We start from the raw sequence: 23,040 nt of genomic DNA, 5'->3' as shown, positions 1-23,040 counted from the left end.
GCGCCGTCTCGGCTCTCCTCCCGGTCAGGTGACCTGGTGTGCCTTGTGCCTCAGTTTACCCCCGACGGGAAGCTGTGACAGCAGGTCCTCCAGGTGGAGGCGAGGGCGAGGGTGAGGTGAGTGCACGCACCCAGGAGGTCAGAGCCACGCGTGGAAGGTGCAGTCCTTGCATCCCGCCCGGCCCCGCCACCCTCCTGCCCGCCCGTCCTCCGACCCGCACTGGCCCCACCGCGGCCCGCCCTCCACCCGCCCCTTGGCTTCCTTGTTGTTCGTGCTGGGCCCTCCCTCGGGTACTGAGAAGCGATTCTTGGGGGGCTCTGGGCGGAGGGGCGCAGAGGGAGGAGCACGGTGTTGGGGAGGACTGGAAGACAGAATTTTCCAGAATACTTAGCAGACACAGGCAGAGGGGCATCCGTGAGGTCCCAGCTGTGCTTTCTGGGGCTGGTCTCCGGAGGTCGCTGGGAGCGCCGTCAGGGCCCCGGAGGCCGAGCCCACGGTCATACGGGGCTGGTGTTTGCAGAGCCTCCAGCGGGCTCCTGGGGGCTCCCTCAGGGCTTGCTGAGCGAGGGAAGGGGAGCCGTCAGAGTGGTGGCCTTGGCTGCAGCCGTGGGCGGGCACTGTCCCCTGGTGACCCAGCTATCAGGGAGCAGACGTGGGGTGGCCGCCCTGCAAGCCGTCTCCACCCGTGGGGCACCCACTGAGCTCCCCGAGCGCGTCCTTGTGCCCAGACCATCCAGGCCCTGCCCCATCCCCGCGGCTTCTAGGTTCTGTTTGTAAAGAGGAGCCTCAGAACCCGTTGATGCAGAGGCTGGCGATGAGGGCTAAGAAGTGCGTGGAATGGTCCGGCTGCTTCACTTGACAGATGGGGAAGTTGAGGCAGGGGCTGACTCGCCCAGGGTCACGTGGGTCTCTGTTGATGGCATTGGCTGACGTCAGGGAGGCTGGTGTGGCCAGGGGCTTCCGGATGGCTCTTCCTGGTGCAGCAGCAGTGGGGGGCACCCGGGGACTGCTGGGGGGGCCCGGGACAGAGCCTGGCTAGTGGCTAGAGTGCAGAGGACCCACCCCCCAGTTGTGCAGGGGCCTGCAGACCCTCCCGGGGCCTCAGAGCTGCACGTTCTGTGTTCACCCGGCGATGCATGCGTCTGTTCTCGGGCACCAGGGGGGCGGGGATGCTCTTGGCTGGCAGGGCCGCCCCAGGCTTGGAGTGCAGCCGGGACCCAGGCTCGGGGCGGGGGGCAGCAGGGGCACGCACACTTCAGTGCATCTGAGCCCCGGGGGGCCGATGGCATGGGCCAGGGAGCCCGAGCAGCCCTGCAGGGCTCGCACCTCCCGGCAGCCTCTTGGCTCACTCTGGTGTCCAGTGTGTACCTGTCCACATACACGCTGTCCCCTGTGCCCGGAGACCTGAGGCCACTCATGGTTCTCAGGGGGCTGGCCTGCGGGTCCCCGTTTCCCAGCAGGTGCCTGCTTGTCCATGAGTGTGACCCTAGAGCTTCGGGGCTGGGCTGTGGCATGCGGTCCTTGCCTCTCTGGGGTCTACCATGGACCAGGCACCCTGTCGGTGTCTCCAGGGCCCCCACGGTCCAGCCCGATGGGAACTCGGACCTCTTGGTGTGGAGCTCTGGCCGCCATGCCCAGGGAACCTCGGTCCAGCTTGCCACTGGGCCTTGGGATGGACTTGGCTGGGGGAGCAGGGTTCCCTTTCCGGGCGTGCCCTGTTCTGCCTGAAGGAGCCCTTTGGCCCTGTTGGCCCTGGAGCTCCACGAGCGCACCCTCGCCCTGCCGGGCGCTGCTGCTACCACAGGGAGACTCCCGGGTGTGCTGTGCCCATCAGCAGGGGCCAGTGAGGCCTCACGTCCTGGTCGGTGAGACTGGAAGTGTCTCCTTGAGCCCATGGCCCGGTGGAGGGGAGTCTCCCCTTTGGGGAGCAGTGTGCCCAGATCTACAGCCTTCACTGCCCCCAAATGCAGAGGAAATCTCGTTATGCCTTCTCTGGCGGAAACACAATCCTGGGTCCCTGCAAGGAGACCAACCCTAAGTTCTGGGGGACTCCCTGTTCCCAAAATGATTGCACCCTAGATGCCTTTGCTTCTCCAGGCCCCGGGGTTGGAGGTGGGGGTGGAGGCAGAGGTGATGACCCTCCCACTGTCGGCTCCAGCTGGGGTCTGCAGGCCTGGACGCCGGGGTGCTCCTGCTGGGGGGACGGCAGGCTGAGGAAACGGTGTGTGTGTGCCACCAGCCGTCGTGGGGTCCTTGCTGGGCGGGGGTGCTGGCAGCTGCTGTCCGGGCCGAGGCGGCCAGGTGGGGCTCTGTGGGGGCTGCTGAGACTGTCCCAGTGCCGTGGGTGAGAAGTGACATGCTCGGGGATGGGCAGTGGGGTCAGTGATACGGGGAGCTGCTGCCCGGAGGTGAAGATGCGGGCACCCAGGGCCCCTCTGGGGCCGAGGAGGAGGCCGATTGTGGCGCATCCGCGTCTGTGCGGCCAACTTCCTGGGCTCTAATCCTTCGAGAACAGACCCCATCTCCAACTGCAGCTGAGTTCCAAGACAAATAAATGAAAACTTCTGGTACATGATATCCTGTAACCCTATTAAGTGGCAAGATTATGCAAACAAAATCATTAAGTACGATTACGCAACTTTCCGTGTGGTTCTTATGGGACGTTCATTATCTCCCGTCCTGCTGTACTTACGCTTGATTCCAGGGGAATTAGTGGCATTACTGTTTAAATCTTAACTTTTGTGTTAAGCAGGCGCATTCCAGAGCTTTTGAAACGTATCTTGAAGGCAGCGCCTTGCGTTTCACGGTTTAACAAGGGAGTGAGCGTGAGGAACCGCAGAGCTCACTAATCTGTGGAAATTAGGGTGGTTGTGCCAGTAGGATTTTTTTTTCTCTAATTAAAAACAACACGCTGTTGTCCTGAAATTTCCCAAGATAGAGTCATTCCAGAGGAGGTGAGGGGCGGCCGAAGGGGACGCGGTGGACGGGGGCCCGGGGTGTGCTGCCCTGTGGTCTCCGCGGGTCTGGGCCCCGGCGTGCACCCACGGATGGGCAGGCGACGGCCTTCCCGAGTCCCGAGAAGGCGCGGTGTCCACAGTGGCCATGGACGGGTGGACAGACAGCGGCGGGCACGGGAGTGGAACCTGGGGTGTTACTCAGGCTTAAAGGGAAGGGCTTTCCGACACCTGCTGGGACGCGGGCGGCCGGGAGGCCCCGTGTGAAGGGACATCAGTCAGACACGACGGGATAAGGAGAAATGATTCCGCTTGAATGAGGGACGCAGGTGGCGAGGCCATGGCGCCAGGCGGCCGGTGGGGCTCCCCAGGGGCTGGGGGCAGGGGGCAGGTCATGGCTCGTGGGGACGCGCTTGCAGTTCCGGAAGGTGACGGGGTTCTGGAGGCCAAGGGGCATGTCAGCGGCACGACAACGCGGATGCGCTTAACACCGCTGAGCTTGACACTTAGAGGTGCTTAAGACGGTAGATTTCATGTTAGTGCATCCAGCGCAGTGAAAATAACAATAATAATAATAAGGTACGTTTTCAGTCGTGTGAAGGGGCATGAAGAGCGCTGGTATGTTACCGTTTTTAAAAATTGTAGGCCTTTTAAAGGGCAGTTTCGGGGTCAGAAAAAAATTGAGCAAGAGATAGAGATGCTCCTCTCGTGCTGTCCCTCCCTCCCTCCCCCGCGGTTAACGTCTGTCGTGGCCCGGGTGCCCCCGCTGCGGGCGATGAGCCAACACCGATGCACTGGCATCAGCGGGAGCCTGCAGCTGACCGTGGGCCCGTCCTGGTGCCCTGCCCTCCTGGGCCCTGGGTGTCCGGCCCTGCACATTCTGTCACGGCGCCGTTTTGGGGACCATGACTCCCCAGGGAGCAGCGGGCGGTCGGGGACCTGGGGCAGCTGGCGCATCCTGTGGGGACAGCGCGAAGCTGGGGGTGTGTGTCTGGGCAGAGCCCCGCTTGCCCCGCAGGGACCCCAGGGAGCCCGGCAGGCTCAGGGGGGAGTCCGGAGCCCCCACCAGCGGGTGCCGAGCCGAGTGGGGTCTTTGGCAGCCCGTGTGGCCACGTTGTCCCTGCCCCGGGAGGCACGTGTGCTCTGTTTCTAATCCTGTGTTTTTGTACGGGTACGCGGGTGTGCGCACGTGAGTGTAGACAGATACGGGCTCCTTCAGGCGTCTTATGCCGTCATGCGTGTGCACGTGTGAGTGAGGAGGGGACACCGCACATTGCACGCAGTCTGAAGGGCGCAGGCGGGGTACGTGCCACGTCCCCAGCAATCCGTGCTCCCTGCCGAGCCGTGATCGACACCCGCCCCCCGCCGTATCTTCTCCACGCCCCACGCCCCTTACCCCGGAACACGCACTCGTGAGAACTTGCTGTTAAAGTCGCGCTTCAGTTTGCTCTGTTAGCAGCGTTTCCTGAAGCTCCTTCAGGATCGGAGCGCGGGGAGGGGCCTTCTCTGATCCTGCGTAGCATTCCTCGGCGTGGGCTCTGGAGCGCGTGACCGGCCTCGCTGCGGGCGCCTCTGCTGTGAGTCCTGCTGTCGGGGAACATGCCGGCGGGAGCGGCTGTGCTCACCTCCGAGGTGCCGCAAGGGGTACTCGCAGCACGCGGGCCCGGGGGGGTCTGTGCTCCCTCTCACCTCCCTGGAGGCCGGCCCTGGGGACCCCGTCAGGGGGCTCATGCGCGGATGACTCCCCGAGTCCCGGCCTGCGCCATATGCTCGGACCCTTGTCTTCCTCCCAGACGCAGGCGGCAGCCAGGCTCCCGGGGCAGTTGTGAGCCTCGCTTCTCCTCCAAGGCCGATGGGCCGTTTTTATTCGCTTTACTCTGTATGGTCACGGCCGCGTCGTGTGGGGTGCTCACCGTATCCCGACTGTAGGGCTCACCGTTTTCCGGGTTGGTCTTTGTTGCCATGCAGATGTTACAGAAAATTCCTGCAGGTGACACAGGTACATCCTGCCCATCATCCGCGTGTTTCAGACTCTGTGGCCGCACCTGCGAGGACCGCGTGTGTCCTCCTCCTCCCTGGTCGTGTTTGTGGCCATGCACGTTGGTGGGGCCGGTGCAGGCTCGGTGGATGCTGGGTCCAAGAGGCCGGTTTAGCCTTGCCTCAATTTCCAGTGGGGGGAGTTGTGATGTGTAGGGGCAGAGGCGCGGAGGCACGGACCTATTAGATGCCCACCGGGTGGAGGTGGCCGTGCAGAAGCAGCAGCAGCCCTGGCTAAGCTGGCAGCGAGGCCACTTTGCTGGGGGACAGCTGTCCTCTCCGGGGCCAGTGGCGCGGGGTGTCCAGCAGCCCCTGGGCTTGCCCAGTCTGGAGTCCCTGTTACCCTGTTAACAGGTGGTGCCCGTCTCTCTGACTTCGGTCCCATGAGGAGCCTCTGCAGGAATGGCTCCGAGGAGGGGTGGAGGTGATGGTTCCGGTGCCCGGGAGCCGAGGAAGCTGCGAGCTGGCAGGGCTGGTCTCAGGAGCGGGCTCCGAGGCACAGTGGCCAGAAGCTGCCACCGGACCGGGCTGGGCCTTCTGAGGAGGGCCTGATGTCACTGTAGGGCTGTGCCTTTACCAGGCGCCCGTGGTAAAGCTGCGTGTGCCGCAGCAGCAGGACACCCAGAGCTGATCCGATCCAGGTCTCATTGTGCCACGCTCCCCTTTGTCCCAGGTAACTTCATTTACCAAAACATGACTTTGTGTTACCACACAGCATCGTTCTTGGCTCTGGCGCTGTTGCGTGGTTCTCTGGAGGGCCAGCCTGTCTGAGCGGCAGCGGGCCCCGCTCCGTGTTCCCGCATGCCAGGAGAGGGCAGGGCCAGGAGGTCCCCAGGCAGATGGTGGCAGCGTCTCCAGCAGTACCACTTCCCAGATGTTCTGTGATGGGCTTTGCCAGGATGCGGGGCCGGGGCTGCAGGACCGCAGTGACCATCGCTTCCAAATGCCATGTTGGGCTTTTTAGGAGGAGGCTTTGCACGGTGGAGCATCCCCTGAAAAATCCTGCTTGCTCCCACGAGGCGCCCCCTCTGCCTCTCAGTTGCCAGAGGTCACAAAGGCCCAGAGTCCACCCAGCCTGGGAGCTGCTGGGCCGCATGAGGGACCCACTTCCACGTGGAGTCATGATGCAGGGTGGACAGGTGCAGGGGGCATCCTGTGGGTGCATGGGAAGGTTCCAGCATCTTCCCTCTTGTCTTTCTGCTGAAGGTGTCAGGGTGCTCTATGCTGAGGCTCCGGAGAGGGGACACCGGCAGACACCTTCCCTGGCACCAGTAGCCTGTACACACCCACGTGGAGCTTCATTGGGGTGCCCCTTGCTGGCTGCTCAGCTGCTCATGTTTTCCATGGAGACTGCTTCCCAGGCTGATGGAGGATTTGGCTGTGGACTCTTGTGGCCCGGGGACAGGTGGCTTTGGGACAAAGATCCCCTTCCTTACTTACATTCCGACTCACCTCTGTGCTGACAGCCTGCCAGGAATGGCACTGTGAGCTGAGAATGGCAGGCCCTGCTCCTCTGTCCTCTCCAAGTTCACTGGTGGAAGGTGAGCTGTATGAGCTCCCAGACAGTGGTGCCTCTGGGTTATCTGCAGCCCCTAGATAGCTCCTCCTTCCAGTCTTCTGCTGGCTGTCGGAGGGTGGAAGGGGCAGGCTGAGCGCCCTTCTGGGGGTATGAGCCGGAAGCAGTGCTTTTGGGAGGGAGTCGTTCTCTGGGCTCTGTTTATAGAACATTTTCATTTGAGTCTCTGGGGAGGAGATGACTATTGTGATGATGGTGATGCTGATGGTGTTGGTGGTGGTGGTGATGGTGGTGGTGATGGTGGTGGTGATAATCAAGTGGGTAGTTGATAATCAGGTGGATGATTGTGGTCATGGTGATGACTGAGGATGGTGATGATGGTGGTGGTGGTGATTATGGTGATGGTGGTGATAATCAAGTTGATAATTGATAGTCAGGTGATGATTGTGGTCATGGTGATGACTGATGACGGTGATGGTGGTGGTGATGGTGGCGATGATGGTTAATGATGGATGATGATCATGATGGTGACAGTGGTGATGATGATGATGGTGATGAAGGTGACGATGGGGATAACGATGGTTCTTGATGGCGATGAATGTTAATGATGGTTGATGGTGGTGATGGTAATGATATGATGGTGCTGGTGACAATCATGGTAATAATCCTGTTGATAATCATGTGGATGATCATGATGGCGGTGGTGATGCTGATGACAGTGATGATGATGATGATGATGGTGTGATGATGGCAGTGATGTCAGTGATGATGGTCAATGATAGTTACTGATGGTGATGGTTGATGATCATGATGTGTCAATGGTGGTGATGGTGGTGATGATTGAGTTGATAGTTGATATTCGAGTAGATGATTGTGGTCATGGTGATGACTGATGATGGTGATGGTGGTGATGATGGTGATGATGGTGGCAGTGATGGTGATGATGGTGACGGTGATGGTGATGGTGGTGGTGGTGGTGATGGTGGTGGTGATGATGGTGGTAGTGATAATCAAGTTAATAGTTGATAATCGGGTAGATGATTGTGGTCATGGTGATGACTGATGACGGTGATGATGGTGGTGGTGATGGTGGCGATGATGGTTAATGATGGATGATGATCATGATGGGGTGACAGTGGTGATGATGATGATGGTGATGAAGGTGACGACGAGGATAATGATGGTTCTTGATGGTGATGATGGTTGATGGTGGTGATGGTAATGATACAATGGTGCTGGTGCTGGTGACAATGGTGGTAATAATCCTGTTGATAATCATGTGGATTATCATGATGGTGGTGGTGGTGCTGATGACAGAGATGATGGTGATGGTGGTGCGATGATGGTGGTGATGTCGATGATGATGTTTAATGATAGTTACTGATGGTGATGGTTGATGATCATGATGTGTGGATGGTGGTGATGATGGTGATGATCAATGATGATGACGCTTGTGATGAGCAAGTTAGGTGCATGCTCAGGACCTGCATGTCTCCACGGCTAGAACCCCTGTTCCGCTGCTGTCCGCCTACCGTGGGTGCCCCAGTGCCAGCTCAGCACCCCACTGGGCAGCTCCTGCCCCTGCCTGCCCGTCTTGCTGCAGGATGCCCCGGTCAGATCTAGCACCTTCCCCCAAGTCCTCCTACTCCTCACCTCTTCTTTCCCCATCCCTGGCTCTGCCCTCACCCTCCCTCTCTGTGTACCTGTGTGCACGTGTGTATAGGCGTGTGTACTGGGTAATAGGATGATGGAGGTCCTTCTGTGGAAGCACCCTGGCTTTCGCTGTTGTGCCTTGGAAGCTGCAGCTCCGGGAACCTCTGTTCTGGCACAGGGAAGTCTCCTCCAACACCGGGGGTGCTCCTTGCCAAGTGACAGGGCTTTCCCCATTATCCCCGTGGTTAGGGTGCAGCCCATAGCTGTGTGGGCGTGTGTTCTGCTCCCTGGTTTGGACCCACAGTATCTGATCGTGGACTGGGTTTTGGACATCCCTAGGAGCTGTGTGTGGCGGGCACTTACTTGTGCAAGGAAAGTGGATTTGCGTGAATTTGAAGATACTGGAGAGAGCCGGGAAGCCCTTTGGCTGCAGGTAGCATGATGCAAACCCCAGCTGCTCTTGAGGAACAAGTGGGACCGAAACTTTGAGGTTCCTTCTGGAATCTGAAGCAGGGATGAGTGAAGAGACGTGTGACAGTTTAGAACCAGAGGCCGTCTTGTTCGTTCGACCAAAAAAAAACATGTTGACTTTTAAACATATGATATGTTCATAGCAGAAAAGTAGAAATATAGGTGAAAAGTGCCCCAAAGTCCTGATTTTCCCAGGGTCCAGAGAGAATCAGTGCCCTCCCGCCATTTCTCTCTTTCTGCCTGGGGTGTCTGGATTGTGTTAGGTCGGATTATTCTCTTAGTTTCAGGTGTTGGAAGTGCGGCGATGAGCTACCTGGGACCAGGGGTGTCCAAGCACATGGGTTTATTGGCTGGCCCCTCCCTTGGCCTCCACTGCCTGGTGGGGGAAGCCAACGTCCTGAGGGTGCTCCACCCGAGGCTCCCGTGTTTGCTGGAGCCAGCCACGTCCCAGGCCCCTGTCCCACATCCTGGAGCTGGCAGGCCTGAGGACGCCGGGCCAGCGGCGGCATGGCAGGGCTCCGGAGCTACGTGCACAAGCACACGGGTTCACTCTGTTTGGATCCCAGGAGGGACGACTACTCTCGTGTGTGCGGTGTGGGCATCGTGCTTCGGATAAGGGTCAGGTTCAGCATCCATGATGGGAACCCCGTGCAGGCGAGTGTCCAGCCTGCACGGTGGGCATTGCTGGGGGGGGGGTCCCCTCTGCCTGGTGAGCCCCATAAGCTTGCAGGAGGGGCAGTCCAGGCCCAGCATGTCCAGGCTGGATGCAGAGGGGCACACCGTGGTGGAGATGTTTGCACATCTGCTTTCACAGATTGTGTGATGCAGGAGCACACAGGTGCCGAGCAGTACAGAGCCCACCTGGATTGAGGTCCTGGGGGTTTCTTCCTGGTGGTGGTGACCAGAGTGGGTCAGTGCAGTGAAGCAGGGACATCTGGTTGCTATCAGGAAGCCACTGGCGCTTCCTCTCGAGGGCTGTAGCTCCACTGAGCAAGTGAGCTTGAGCGTGCCCTGTGGTCCGCAGGGTCTGCTGAAGCCCCTCCTCCAGGCCCTGCATGTGCACCGGGGCTCGCAGGAGGGTCTGTACTGATGACTCGCCTTGATCTTTGGTGCAGACAATGCTTCCCATCCAGCTTCTAGAAAATCATAAACCCGCTCTGCCCGGAACGCAGGAGCGCCGTCACCAAATCCAGGTTCAGGGAACATCCGCGGACATGCCATGACACAGGGCTGGAACAGCAGCGTATGACGATTAGAAGTCGAGAGCTGCGTGAGGACGTGAGCATGAGACCAGCACCATCCAGAAGGGAGCCCGGCACCCGGCGTGTTGGGAAGAGGCCATGGGGAGTGAGGGCTTCGTTTCTCTGGCCTGGCACCCAGAGGGGCATCAGATGGGTGGGGTGTGGGGCTCCGGGCCTCCCCCGTGTTCTAGGCTCACGCCCTCTGAGCAGCCACGTGCCACAGATCCCCGAAGGGAGTGGCACTCCTAGCAATGCCTGGGGAAGGTGGGGGCTCGTCGTGCCCTGACTCAGTCGACCCACAGGGGCAAAGAGGAGGGTGGTTGGGGGGAGGGCAGGCCCCACTCTCAGTAACTGGCCTGGTCAGCGGATGAGCAGCCGTCGCTGTGGGAATGCAGGGGTGCAGCAGAGGGCGCAGGAGCCCCTGGTTGTGAGCCGTCACCTTGCTCAGGCGCAGACACAGTAGCCTTGGGCATGGGTTAGGGCCCTTAATACCCTCCTCAAACCCTGCTGTCCACGTCCTGGAACCTCTCAGGAACTTCCCGGGCCCTGACAGGTGGCCCCTCACCAGGGTGGGTCCAGCCTCTGGACACACAGCCGGCGTGGACACCTGAGTTCGCAGGCCAAGGGGACGCTGAGAGGCAGTGAAAGCGCTTGCCTTCTGCCTGAGGCCTGGAGAGAGGAGGCAGGTCTGGGGGTGCCCCCAAGCCCTGGGGTGACACTGAGTGTGAAGGAAGGGACCTCGGTCATTGCGGCGGGCAGCTTCCAGGCCTGAGACCCGTGGTGTCACCGGTCGGGGCAGGGGTGGGCTGAGCACCCTTCCAGAGGAGGGCCAGGCTTCTGGGAGGAAGGTACCCGAGGGGCACCGCTCTGCAGCGTGGCCCCCCACTTTGTAAGTGATGCCTCGTGGCCTTTCTCTGTCCGGGGTCAGCTCCTAGCTCGGCCCCGTTGAGTCCGTCCCCGAGTGTGCCTGGCGCCCCCGGCTGCCACAGGAGGAGAGGTCCCGGCTCTTAGTACGCTGGGCATCGCCTACTGCCCCGACGTGTGCAAGGGCAGTGGATGGAGAGGCACCTGTCCCCAGCACGATGCGGGGAGTCTGCCCCTGATATTGGGGGACATGGGGTGGTTCGTCCCCGAGGGGTCCTCATCCCAAATGGGATGGTGGTGGGGGGTCTTGTACCCATTTCATTAGATTTGCACTCAAGTATGTGGGTTCTGGGGGCTATGGGGATGGTGCCAGGCCTGCCGTCACCCCACATGCTCGCTGCTGGCGCCCGGGACTGTGACAGCCACCACCGGCGCCCTGAGGCCCTGCTGCTCTGTGTCCTGTGCCTTCTGCCTCCTACGTGTGCTTCTGCGGTGCAGCTTTATGCCCGATTTACTTATTATTATTTATTGGTATTCATGCGCTCACTCTTTATTAGCTGCCGTATTTCAGCTCTTATTGAGCAGCAGATGCAACAGCTTCTAGAAACCTCCATTCTTTTATTTTTTAAATTTTTTTCAAAGGTTTTATATTTATTTATTTTGGAGAGAGCATGAGCATGCTGGGGCAGGGTGGCGGGTGCAGGGGGAGAGGGAGACTGAGAATCCCAAGCCGGCTCCACGCCTGGTGCGCGGCTGGATCCCACGACCTCGAAAGCATGACCTGAGCCGAAGCCAAGAGTCAGACTCTCGGCCGAGCGAGCCGCCCGGGCGCCCCTCACAGATCGGCCTTCCTCTATTCAGGATCGGTTCTCCGGAGTCTGGGGCCGAGTGCCAGGCAGAGGCGCGTGGGGGTCAGAGCGCATGGATCGGGTACACAGCGTGCCGCACTGCACCGGGGCCGGTTCCAGTGTTTGCAGTGCTGCCGGCGTCTCTGGTGATTCTTGTCCTTCCGTGTCCCTGGAGCCAAAGCCCTGCCCTGTGGTGCCCTGATTGTCCCTGTGGGCCGGGCCCCTGTGCCTTGACCTGTAGGACCTCGGCAGGGAGGAGGGGTGAGTGCCGGGGGGCAGCCTGGGTCAAGGTCTGAGGACCCAGCACTGCCGACGGCCTTGGGGTTGTGGCTGTGTCACCTGCTGAGGCCTCCCTGGCCTGACATCTCAGAGGGCCAGGAACAAGGCGTCCCCGAGCCAGGCAGGGCCTCCTTCCCTTCCCGTCAGCAGACCAGCCACTCCCGGTAGGACACGACACCGGGTGCTGTGTCCGCGGCAGGAGGGGAGGGCGGGCATGCCGGGCGCGCCAGGTGCGTCAGCAGCGAAGGGGCACCTGATGGTGAGGCCTTACGTCTTTAGAAGCAAAGAGAACCTAAACCCCTCCTGGCAGTGATGTTGCCGGCGTTCGGCTGGGAGGACTGTCCCTGCAGGGCTCATCTCGCACGCACAGGATTTCTTCAGGCCACAGGTGATGCCAGCGGTGCCGCCAGACCTGACGTCAGGGGCAGACGGGCATGTCGGTGCTGAGCGGGCGCCTCTGGGGTCAGGAGGGACGTGCAGGGGGAGAGGCCCTGCGGCGCCTGGCCCTGTCCACCCTCGCGGTCACGTGGAAGGAGCACGTGCACCAGGCGGGGGGCGGGCGTGTCTCTGGGTCCTCGTGTCGTCTGGGTGCCTTGATGTGATGGGCACACGTGAGACTCCTTGCTCGGTTGGGGGCGCCTGGGGTCTGCTTGCCTGCCGAGGGCCGTGGGGTGAGACCCCTGGGGCCCCAGAGGACAGCGTGGGTGGCCGCACCCTGCAGGCACCGGGCGGACATCCCCACCCTGCCGACGGGGGAGCGCGGCCTGCACCTGCTCTCAGGAATGGACCTTGAGGTTGGGTCTGAGGCTGGATGCAGTGAGGTGGGACGCGGGGGCGCGAGGGGGCAGGTGGTGGGGCCTGGTCGGGGTGTGGCTGTCAGCACCGCTGAGAGGGTGGTGGGTGAGCGTGGGCACGTCCTGAGCGTGGAACTGTCCTTGCACAGCGATGCTCCAGCTCCATCGGGACGTTGGCGACCACCTAGGTCATGTCTCACGTGAGGGACTTTGTAGCCTTGAACCCAGAGCCAGGGTCCAGTTTATTTTTTTTTTTTTAATTTTTTTTTCAGGGTCCAGATTGAAGTCTGCTCTGGGAGTGACACGTGTGCGTCCTGGTCCTATCGGGGCATCAGGTGGAGGGTGGCGCCTGGGGGCGTCCTGGGGGGTGTTGGGTGCTGGGGGCCCCCGCACTGCCGTGGGCAGACCTGGCAGGAGTGCAGCTGCCCCACACAGTGCCCGACCTGCTGCCCCCAGTGGGAAGATGCCCCCCTCCCTCCAGCTTGGGCAGGAGGCTGCGTGTGTGCCCACGTGTTCACTGCCATCACACGGCTGGAGACACACAGGTGACCCAGTGGCTGTCTGCAGCCCGACATGCTTTGCCCTGTGGCACAGCTCGTGTGCCCAGCTGTGGCTCCGGTGTGGGGAGCGGGGCACTGGGAGGTGTGCTGGAACCTCTGGGTGTGCACGCACAGCGGCTGCCGGCTCTGGGCAGAGTGGGGAGACCGAGGCATCCTGATGCACCTGTACGGCGGCTCTGGGCTTGTGAGCTGCAGCCGGGCCTGGGGCGCGGGGGTCACAGGCCCCAAGGGGACCCCACCCTCGCCTGGAGCCACATTCTAGAAGCCCTGGGGCTGGGGAGGCGCCGCCCGTGTTTGCCAGGCGTCCCCAGGAGGCAGCTCATCCGCTCCTCGTCCCTCCGTGTCTGCTGTGAACGACTGGATTTCATGCGCGGCTGGGCACGCGGTTCCCGGGGTGACAGCGGGGTCCATGCACGCGTCGGCGTTGAGACGGGCGCCTGGATCCTGTGTTTTACCAGCAGCTCACACATCCTGCCACTGCGTCTGTCATAACCTGGAGTTTTCTCATCCGTACGATGCGGGGCCAGGATGGTGGGGTCTGGGAAGTCTGGCGGCATCGGAGGCCGAGGCCCGGCTGGAATGGGGGTGTCGCCCCCCCGACGGCTGCAGGCGTGTGAGGACACCCCCAAGCACATGTGCACACACGTGTTCACACACACACTCACGCACACGCACGGTCCAGCGCCTCCCTCGACGCCTCCCTGGACACAGACTGGCCCCAGCCTGGCCCGTCCCAGGTGCTGCTTCCCTGTGCGTGGGCACCTGCCTGTCCTCGATGGGGTGGCCAGGTGGCCCCTCCCCAGGGGCTGGACTCCTTTCCTGCCTGAATGTGCCCACTCCTCCTTTGTGCCAGCAGGTGTAATAAAATCCCCCTCCTCCAACCGTGGCAGCAGCGGGGCCCCTGTCCTGAGACCCGTCCCCGAGCAAGGAGTCAGTGGTTCATGGGAAACGGAGGGGACCCTGTCACGTCCTCCATGCTGGGAGGCATGTGGATGGACACAACGCCCAGGCTTCGTGGATGCTGTCCGCCCACCGGATGTTTGTCCTCAGGGCCGTGGAGGGGGGCGCAGGGCCGGGGGGCCGGGTGGCCTGGGGTCACCGGGGACGGGACCCGCCGGCCACAGAGGTGTTGGGGAGTGGGGTGGGCCCTGACGGGCAGTGAGCGTCCCGCCCTTGGGAGCAATCAGGCAGGGCGTAGAGGGGAGGCCGGCCGTCCAGCTTGTCTGAAGCGCCCCCGAGGGTCCTCGGAGTTGTGGCGTCCTGAGGATGGTCTCCTGGGCGTGCAGGTCAGGAGTGACAGCCCCGAGTCATGGGCGGTGGGATGTGGTCACGGCCAGGCCTTCTCTCTGCCCTTCCCACCCCTGCTCGGGGACTGCGGGCACCCCAGCCAGGGCAGCTGGACCCCCGAGGAGCCCCGCAGGGCCCGTGAGGCCAGCCCAGCAGAGCCAGGGCACCATGCAGGTCAGCGGGGCCCGGGCTCATTGGGGGATCAGTGGGTCCGTCTCCACCCCAGGGAGCTCACTGGCCGAGAAGCAGGGACAGTGGTGCTGGGAGCCCTGATTTTTGTGATTTTTGTGCCCATTGGGGGTCACGCTCCAGGTACACCCGGCGTGCGGTCAGACGGAGAGCGTGCCCCCCACCCCTGGGACCTCCGCGTCCTGACCCTCAGAAGCTCGGAACCTGTTCCCTCTCCGGGCCACGGGGACTTTGCAGATGCAGGGAGATCATGGATTTTTCTGTGGTTTTCACCCGGGACGCAGTCACAGGGTCCTTCTGAGGAGGAGGCAGGATAGTCAGAGGGGCCAGTGGGCGATGTGAGGGGGGTCCCGGGGCTGGAGACGTGCGGCCAGACACACGCTGAGCATCCAGAGTTGGCCCCGTGCTGCTCGTGAGACCCCAGCGGGGCCGGTCCTGGCGGCCCAGTGGCCCGTGGTCTGTGCGGACAGGTACTTGTGGGCACGCCGTGGCCCGTTGATGGAGCGCCCCTCACCTGGCATGTGGGGCGGGGACCCGTCCTGAGTCCTTGGCGACGGAAGACCTTGGCCCGTCATCCTGAGTGCCCAGACGCCTTTCTTCGTGTGTCAGACGGGGAGACCGAGGCAGACGGTGCGCGTCGGGCGCAGGATGTGAACCCAGAGAGTCTGGGCTGTGCGGGACCCCAGGGCTGAATGGAAACAGGAGGTAATGGCGGGAGGCTGTGGGCGCCCCTGCCCCCCCAGGATGGAGGGGCCCTGGACACGGTGCCCCAGCTGCAGCGTGTGGGTCCCAGCTAGGTCGCCGCTGCGTGTGTGGGTGGCGCTTCCTATGTGCGGCTCAGTGTCTGTGTTTCTGTGTATGTCCCCACGGCACGTGGAATTGGAAGAAGGGGATCCGTGTGGTGTGGCCACGAGGCCTCGTAAATGCCTTACTGGGCGAGCTCAGGCCTTACCTGCTCCTACAGGGGCGGTGGACACGCAGTGGGGTGTCGGGGAATGGATTGGCTGGCCCCCAGTCGTCCCGGGTCGTCAGGAACCGGGTCCCTGGGCCTCTGCTGGGCCGTGCGGGGCGTCCCCGAGGGCGCGGCTCCCGGAGCATCCCCGTGCCCCTCTGCACCCCCCCCTCTGCCCCTCCGCCCCTCCCCTGCGCCCAGCGGTCGGAGCCCTTGTCATCCTGCAAACATTTCTCCTCCTTGCCCCGTGCCTTCGTGTGTCCCGTGACTGGTCCCTCGGGCTCCCCTGAGAGCTGACAGCAGGGCCTGAGCCTGAGGCCCAGGTTCTAGAAGGTTCTGACTGACCTGTCCCGCCCAGCCCTGCAGGCCCTTCATGGCCCCCTGCTGCCTCCCTTCTGCCTCGGGGTCCTGGCAACGCGGACTCCCCAGGCTGCAGCCCGGAGCGCGCCCAGCCCTGGGTCCCCACAGGTCAGAGGTCATGGCAGGGTCTGCCCGCCTGGCCCCCCCCGCACTCGGTGCGTACCCAGCCCCGTGTGGCCCAGCGGATGCAGGGGCACGGCCGTGGCTCAGAGCTGGGGGATGGGGGATGTGCTGACCTGAATGTGGGGTGGCCTCAGCAGAGCCCTGAGGTCAGGGCTGCCCGGAGCATATCAGGGGCACTTCTGGGTGGGCATTGGGGGTGCCCACCGCCAGGCCCTTCAGAAACTTGCTGTGTGGATAGGCGTGGATCGAGGCGAGCGCACCTTACCTCTGCACGGCGCTCAGAATCTTGGGGGGCCCTGTCCCCCGAGCTGTCCCCTGGCACCTGGGGTGAGCACCCCTGCGACTGTCACCTTGGACCTCAGCAGAGGCGCTGATGGAGGGATGGCTGAGGATTCACACACTCTCACCAGCTTCTTCGGTGGGGGGGGTCCCCATCACTTGTGGGTGCAGCTCATGCGTGTTTGCAGGAGGCGAGTCACGTTGCGACCAGACGCGCCGACTCTAGGCTCGGGGGGGTGGGAGGGTGAAGGGGTGAGGTCGTTGCTGCCAGGCCGAGCAGGCCTCACACTCCCGGGCTCAGCACAGCTCTGGGAATCCTGGGACACGCGTGGCGGGGGAGCAGGGCCCAGCCCATGCCCCTGTGTCAGACACTGGCACGGCCTTTGCGGGCGGCCTGCTGGGCGGGCTCCTCGGCACGCGCGCTCTTTCCTGCTGTCCACGCGTATTTAAGAGACCTCGTGGCTTCCAAAAGCATCTAGATTTATGGGAAGATCGTGGAGGTGGGTTAGGAAGTGCCCACCTCCTCGTGCTGGAAACATCTTACTCACCCTGACCTGGGCCTCGGTTGCTGCTGGAGAAACGCTTTATCCCTCAGTCGTTGACTCCGGTCCGTGTGTTACTCGGGGTTCCGTCGTCTGTGCACCCTGTCCCCATCTGCGCGGGGTCCCACCCAGGACCCGCAGAACCTCAGGCCCCACAGCTCCCTGGGCTTCTCCCGCCCACGGCACCTTCTCCCACGGCCCGCGTGTGTCACGGCGGGGCGGCACCGAGGGCCTGGGCAGGTGTCCCAGGAGGGCGCTTGCTCGGGTCTGCCCCACGCATTCCCGAGAGCGCACTGGGCTGTGGGCCGGGACAGGAAAGCCGCAGAGGTGGAGGGCGCCGTCTCCTCCCATCGTGTCCGCGCGGGTGCCCTGAGTGCGGCCCAGCTTCCGACACGTGACTCCTCGGCGGCAGCTGCGTCTCCGTGCTCCCTCCGGGCCCTTCTCTCTGGAAGGAAGTGGCTGCGTGGCGGCCGTGCCATGCGCGTCCTCGGGGACAGATGTCCGCGGACGTTGGTGGGGCTTCCTCAGCATGGAGATTCCTTACCTCCTACCTATTTGATGATGCCCCCCCCCCATTTATGGGCATTGGCATCAGTGGGGAGTGTTTTTATGTTTTGAGTCAGATCCGCTGCTGCTTTATTTATCTGGTTGCTCAAGTGCCTCGGCCTTGGCCCCTGGGAACCCCTGGGAACCCCGGGGCCCGTGACTCAGCCTCACTCATCGCCGATTTTGTGTGTGTGTTGAGCACACACAGGGTGCAACAGGCTGTGTCCTTCCATTTTTTTTTTTAAGATTTTATTTATTTATTCAAGAGAGACACAGAGAGAGAAGCAGAGACACAGGCAGAGGGAGAAGCAGGCGCCATGCAGGGAGCCCGATGGGGACTCGATCTGGGGACCCCGGGATCCCGCCCGGGGCTGAAGGCAGACGTTCCACCGCCTCTAACGTGGCTGGATGCTGCCAGCAGCATCTGGACGCCGTTCCGGGATCCTCACGTCTGCACGTTTGAGGTCACTTGTCGCGTTGACGTAATGCAGCTTCCGGCAGGTGCAAGGTGCTGTGTGTCCCGTTACAGCAAGCGTCCCCTGAATAGGCCCCTGGACGCAAGCGTCTCTGAGCTTCGCCGAACTACCCCTCCCTCCCTCCCTCCCTCCTTCCTTCCTTGCACACTGGCCGCCACATTTATAATTTTCCCTGTGAGATGGTTTCTTCCGGGACGTCACAGGGCTGGGATCCCCCACATGCAGCTTCTCACACCGGCTTCTGCCGAGCGACACGCATTCGAGGTTCTCCTGGGCCGTCCTGGGGGGAGCTCCGTCGTCGGCGCTTGTGCCCATTTTCACTGCGTTGTCCATTCTCTTTCGGTTGAGTTTTCAGGTCCACGCACCCTCCGGACACGAGCCCGATGTTAGGTGTGTGCGGTTTGCAAGGATTCTCTCCCTTCCGTGCTCTGGGCGGTGCCCCCCCAGCGCAGGGGCGTTCAACGTCAGTAAAGCCTTCCTAGAGCACATGGTCGGCGTGTGTGTAACAGCTCACTGCCAAACTGAAGTTCACGTAGATTTTCTATGTTGTCTTCTAGAAGCTTTTTTGTTTTTAAAGGTTACATTTATTTATTCATGAGACACACACAGAGAGAGGCAGAGACACGGGCAGAGGGAGAAGCAGGCTCCCCGCACGGGACTCAGTCCTGGGACCCGGGGTCACGCCCTGAGCCAAAGGCAGATGCTCAACCATGCAGCCCCCCAGGGATCCCATTCTTGAAGCTTTATATTATTGCCTTTTCTTATTTAATCCCCATTCCGAGTTGATTTTTGCGGATGGTGTGAGGCCTGAGTCTATGCTCCCTGTTTGCATATCAGGCTCCCAGTGATCCTGGCTGCGGAGCTCATTCCTCTGTGGAGTTACCTTCGCTGGACTCCGTGGCCGTCCGAGGCCTGTGCCCCCCGCGGCCCCCAGCGTGCACCGGCCGCCCCTCCTAGGTAACCAGCCCTCAGATCCGTGGCTCCCTGGAGCCCAGAGGATGCACGCCGAGCCTGGGAAACATGCTTTGCTGACCCACAGCTTGACCTGGGTGCTGCCCGTGCTGCTCAGAGAAGGCCCGGCAGAGGGGGCTGCACGCGGTTTCCAAAGATCCATCCTTCCTGAACCATCCGGGGTGTCCCGAGTGCGGGTCCTCCCAACACAGGAGGGTTAGCGGTGCTGCTGCCCCTGCAGTGAGGGAGCCCCTCCATCTCCTGCCCCTGCAGCCGGCATGCGCTGGGGAGCTGGCCGTCCCTGGCAGGGGCAACTTCCATGTGCCCCGGGCATGATGACATGGGTCCCACCTGCAGACCCCACCGTGCCGGTGGGTAGGGTGCCCACCTGCAGCCCTGGGTGTCCCGTGGTGCTGCTGGGCGCTGTCCCCTTGATCGTTAGGACAGCTGCACCTGGGTAGCCTCGTTCCTGAGGTGTCCTCTGCCTCACTGGGCTTCGTGGGGAGATGCAGGTGGGAGACGCCCAAGCCACAGCCCCGGGCATGGGGCAAAGAGGCTGCCTGCTGTGGTCTCAGCCTTGTTAGTCCCACCGCCCAGGCAGGGACAGAGGCTCAGGGAGGGCGGGAGGTGCCTCCACCGAGCTGTGGCCCTGATGTCTCTGCCTGGGATCTCCCAGGGGCAGGAAGTGCTGCCTCTGGTCTTGGTCTGGCCTGCGGGTGCTGGAGGGCCTGTGTGGTCGAGGTCAGCTTGGGGGGTGACACTGGCCAGGTGAAGTGCAAGGGGCCTTTGTCCAGCACAGGTGACCATGGTCTGCTTCTGTGCCCCCCCCCAGGGATGGCATGGTGGGGGACGCCGGTTCTGCCCCCACAGGACCCAAGTCTCCAGGGCGTCCCTGGAGCTCCTCCCTACTATAAGCCCTCCTGTCCCTGGGTCCCTGTCCCCGTCCTACCATCACTGCTCCTGCCCCGTCCAGGGGCCTCCAGCGTGGTTCTCAGCCAGGGCAGCCGGGGAGGGCCGCCCCTAATGCAGCCCCAGAAGCCTCCACGTGCTCCTGCTGACGCCCGACCGGAATGCCGTGGGGTCCCGCTGCAGTGGCATCTGGAAGACAGGCCATCCTGGGGAGTGTGCACCCCGCACATCGTCATCCTCCCACGTCGGGCATTCCTGTGTTCTCAGGGGCTGGTTTTCCTCCTTCTGTCCGAGGGCTGAGTGGTGCCCCAGGGGCCACGCTCACGTCCTGACCCCCTGTGTGCACAGTGGCCCCGTGCAGTTGGACCTCGCAACCGTGCTCTAGGCAAGGGGCTGGTCTGCGTGGCCGTGACACGGGTGGCTGGGCGGCCGGGGACACGCTCAAGCAGAGGCACGCTGGGATGCCTGCTGAGGAAGGAGGCGGGGCGGGCTCCCTGCGGCTGTGGACGGGCATGGGTGGGGGCAGGGGGTCGTGTCCTGCAGGCACCTGGGCCCATCCCTGGGAGAGCGCAAGGCTGTACCCCTTCCCAGGCAGCCTGGCACGTGGACCTGCCATCTGAGGCCCCTGCCCTGGGTCACATCTCCAAGCGGTCGCACACATAGAGCATTTGGGGGGCCCTGGGGGGCCAGGTCACCCCACACCCAGCACCACTGCTCCAGGGTGTGGCCCAGAATGGGGGCACCCGGGGGATGATGGGGTCAGGCCGGCGTGGCCACGGCCTCCCTGGGCGAGGGCGCTTTGGGACGTGCAGACCCCATCAGGCCCCTGCTCTGGCCCCACCTGGCCACCCCTTGATGTGCGGGGGCCCAGGCGCAGGCGTCTCAGGGCTCGGAGGCAGGGGTGGCCACGCTGGCCGGTGAGCTCCTCGGTCGGGGAGTCGCAGGGCTGGTCTGCGGCTTCATTAGCAAGCAGGGCTCATGGTGTCCAGGGAAGGGGGGCCAGTCCCCCGGACCTGGGCCTCTGCTGCCCACAAGGGGCCTGGAGTCGGGCCAGCAGCGCCCAGCCGCCCATCACAGCGTCCCCCGGGCTGCGAGTCCAGCGTCGTCTGCCACGCTTACGGACCAGCTCAGTCTCCTGCTGCCCCCTGAACTCGTCTCCGGGGCTTTCACTGCTCTTGTCACAGGAGGCGCCCCCTCTCCATCCCGAGGACCCTCTCTCTGCTGCGTGCATTGATCTACTCACCCTGTTTGTTTTTGCCTCATTTTCTGTGCGGTACGTAATTCTTTGTGTTGTTAGCTGATGGAGGCCCAGGTGTGCAGCCGAGCCATCCAGGGAGGGGGCGCTGGGGCACAGCCCCCGGTCGGGGTCCCCGCGGCTCGGGAAGGAGGTGCCCAGGAGGGCCCCGCTGGCTTGCCCCTTTGCCCTGCACCTGTACCGTGCACCCCACAAACTGCGTGTGCTGTCCACACAGGCTCTGCTCACCACGCTGAGCCCAGGGCCGGGCATGCCCTGTGCCCCCCACCGATGCCCCTGTGGCTCGTGGCTCTCACCCTGACCCTGCGCCCCCAGGGGTCAAGGTGGCCCGGGCAGCTCCTGGCCGACGGGGTGGGTGGTCACTCCATGTGATGCGTCCTGCCAATGTGCGTGATCCCTGGCTGGGCTGGTTGCCTGCGGGTGACACAGGTGCTAGGCGGAGCCATGAGTGCACAGGACCTGTGGGGGCTCTCCAGCGTGGACGTGCAGGGGGCAGCCGGGGTCGCAGCCTGGGGTTGCACTGGGGCAGCGGCATGGAGCAAGGACGGCCTCATCTCCCACGAGGGGACCCCCCTCCATCCAGCGCTGGCGCCGTCTTTACCCTCTGAGTTAGCAGCGGGCCGTCGTGGAGCCGCACCAGTGTCCAGGCAGGAGGCAGGTTTGTCCCTGTGCTGGGCAGGGGCCCGTGGACCTCGGCCAGACAGGAGGGGCAGGGGCGCTGCTTAAATGGGTTCACTGGTCAGCTTCATGGTCAGTGCATCCGTCCTCCGCGTGCTGTGCTGTCCCCGAGGCCGACCAAGGCCACGGGGCCCCGCTGTCCCCCGTCCTGTGCCTCTATCCTTCGGGGCTGGGGCAGCATCCACGTGGGAAAGCAGGCGTGAGGGGTGCGACCAGCGCCTGTGTGTGCAGCCCATGCGCGGAGGTGGCCTGTGTGTGTCCCCGCCGCTCCCCGCCAGCCCCGTGCCGCCCGGGAGCTGTTCCCTCCCATGGGGCGGCCTGCACAGTCGGCAGGCCCGGGAGGGGGTCTTTGCTGCATCCACCACCCGTGGGCCAGGTGGGCGGGGAGACCGGGGCCCCGCGGATTCCACGGCTGTGCTCTGTGCGGTCTGGATCCTTCCATCAGATGCCTGACAGCGCGACGAGGACCTTTCATTTCCGGGCATGGCTGGTGGGGCCCCATTTAATTTCCTGTCTGCCGGGCGGGGCCTCGAATGCCGCCGTGTAAGCGTGTGAAGTGGGGGTCGCGGGCCTGACCTGGCGCTGGCGCTCACAGAGCGTGTTAGCGCAGCGTCCTTTCAGGTGTCTGAGACGTGCCCCCGAGGGTGGGAGGGCGGGCGGTGCGTCCCCCAGCCCCGACACTCAGCCCACGCCTGTGCCTCTCTTGCAGGTCAGCTGGCCGCCGGCACCTGTGAGATTGTGACCCTGGACCGGGACAGCAGCCAGCCCCGGAGGACGATCGCCCGGCAGACGGCTCGCTGTGCCTGCAGAAAGGGGCAGATCGCGGGCACCACGAGAGCCCGGCCTGCCTGCGTGGACGGTAAGAGCCCACGGCCGGCCACCCATGCCGCCTGACACAGCCCGTCCTGCCCCCGGCCCAGGGTGTCTGAGGAGGCCCCCGTTCTCTGGGTCAGGCCTCGGGGTGGCCAGTCCCGTGGGGTGGTTGCGCCCCCGGGCAGCGTGGGCTTGTCTGCACATGTGGTGTCTGGGGAGCTGCGGGCGCAGGGAGCCAGGGTCCCGGGCGTGCCCACGGGGACTTGCCCCTTGTGTCGCTGTGGGCAGAGGGGAGCGGAGGCCATGCTGGGGCAGGAAGGCCTGGGGATCGGGACACCGCTGCATCCATCGCCCGTGGCTTCTGGCTGAGGCCCAGGCAGGAGGGTGGGCTGCCCCTGCTCCGGGTGTGGCAGGTGTCGGGCACCCACGGGGGGGCCCCGTCCCCTTGGGCGGCTGGGAGGAC

General features: G+C 63.3%; 1 protein-coding gene across 4 annotated transcripts in view; it reads left to right on the top strand.

The window, feature by feature from the left end:
* TAFA5 (TAFA chemokine like family member 5) overlaps positions 1–23,040 on the top strand; it is a 151,940-nt gene that overhangs the window by 68,326 nt on the left and 60,574 nt on the right. For all 4 annotated transcript variants that reach the window (XM_035696160.2, XM_025456152.3, XM_025456136.3 and 1 more), the window contains exon 2: positions 22,474–22,623. In XM_035696160.2, coding sequence (XP_035552053.1) covers positions 22,474–22,623 — 150 coding nt within the window. The remainder of the gene's footprint in view (positions 1–22,473; positions 22,624–23,040) is intronic.

The sequence above is a fragment of the Canis lupus genome, chromosome 10, assembly GCF_003254725.2.
Source record: "Canis lupus dingo isolate Sandy chromosome 10, ASM325472v2, whole genome shotgun sequence".
NCBI classification, from domain to species: Eukaryota; Metazoa; Chordata; class Mammalia; order Carnivora; family Canidae; genus Canis; species Canis lupus.
This window is presented reverse-complemented; position numbering and strand designations above follow the sequence as displayed.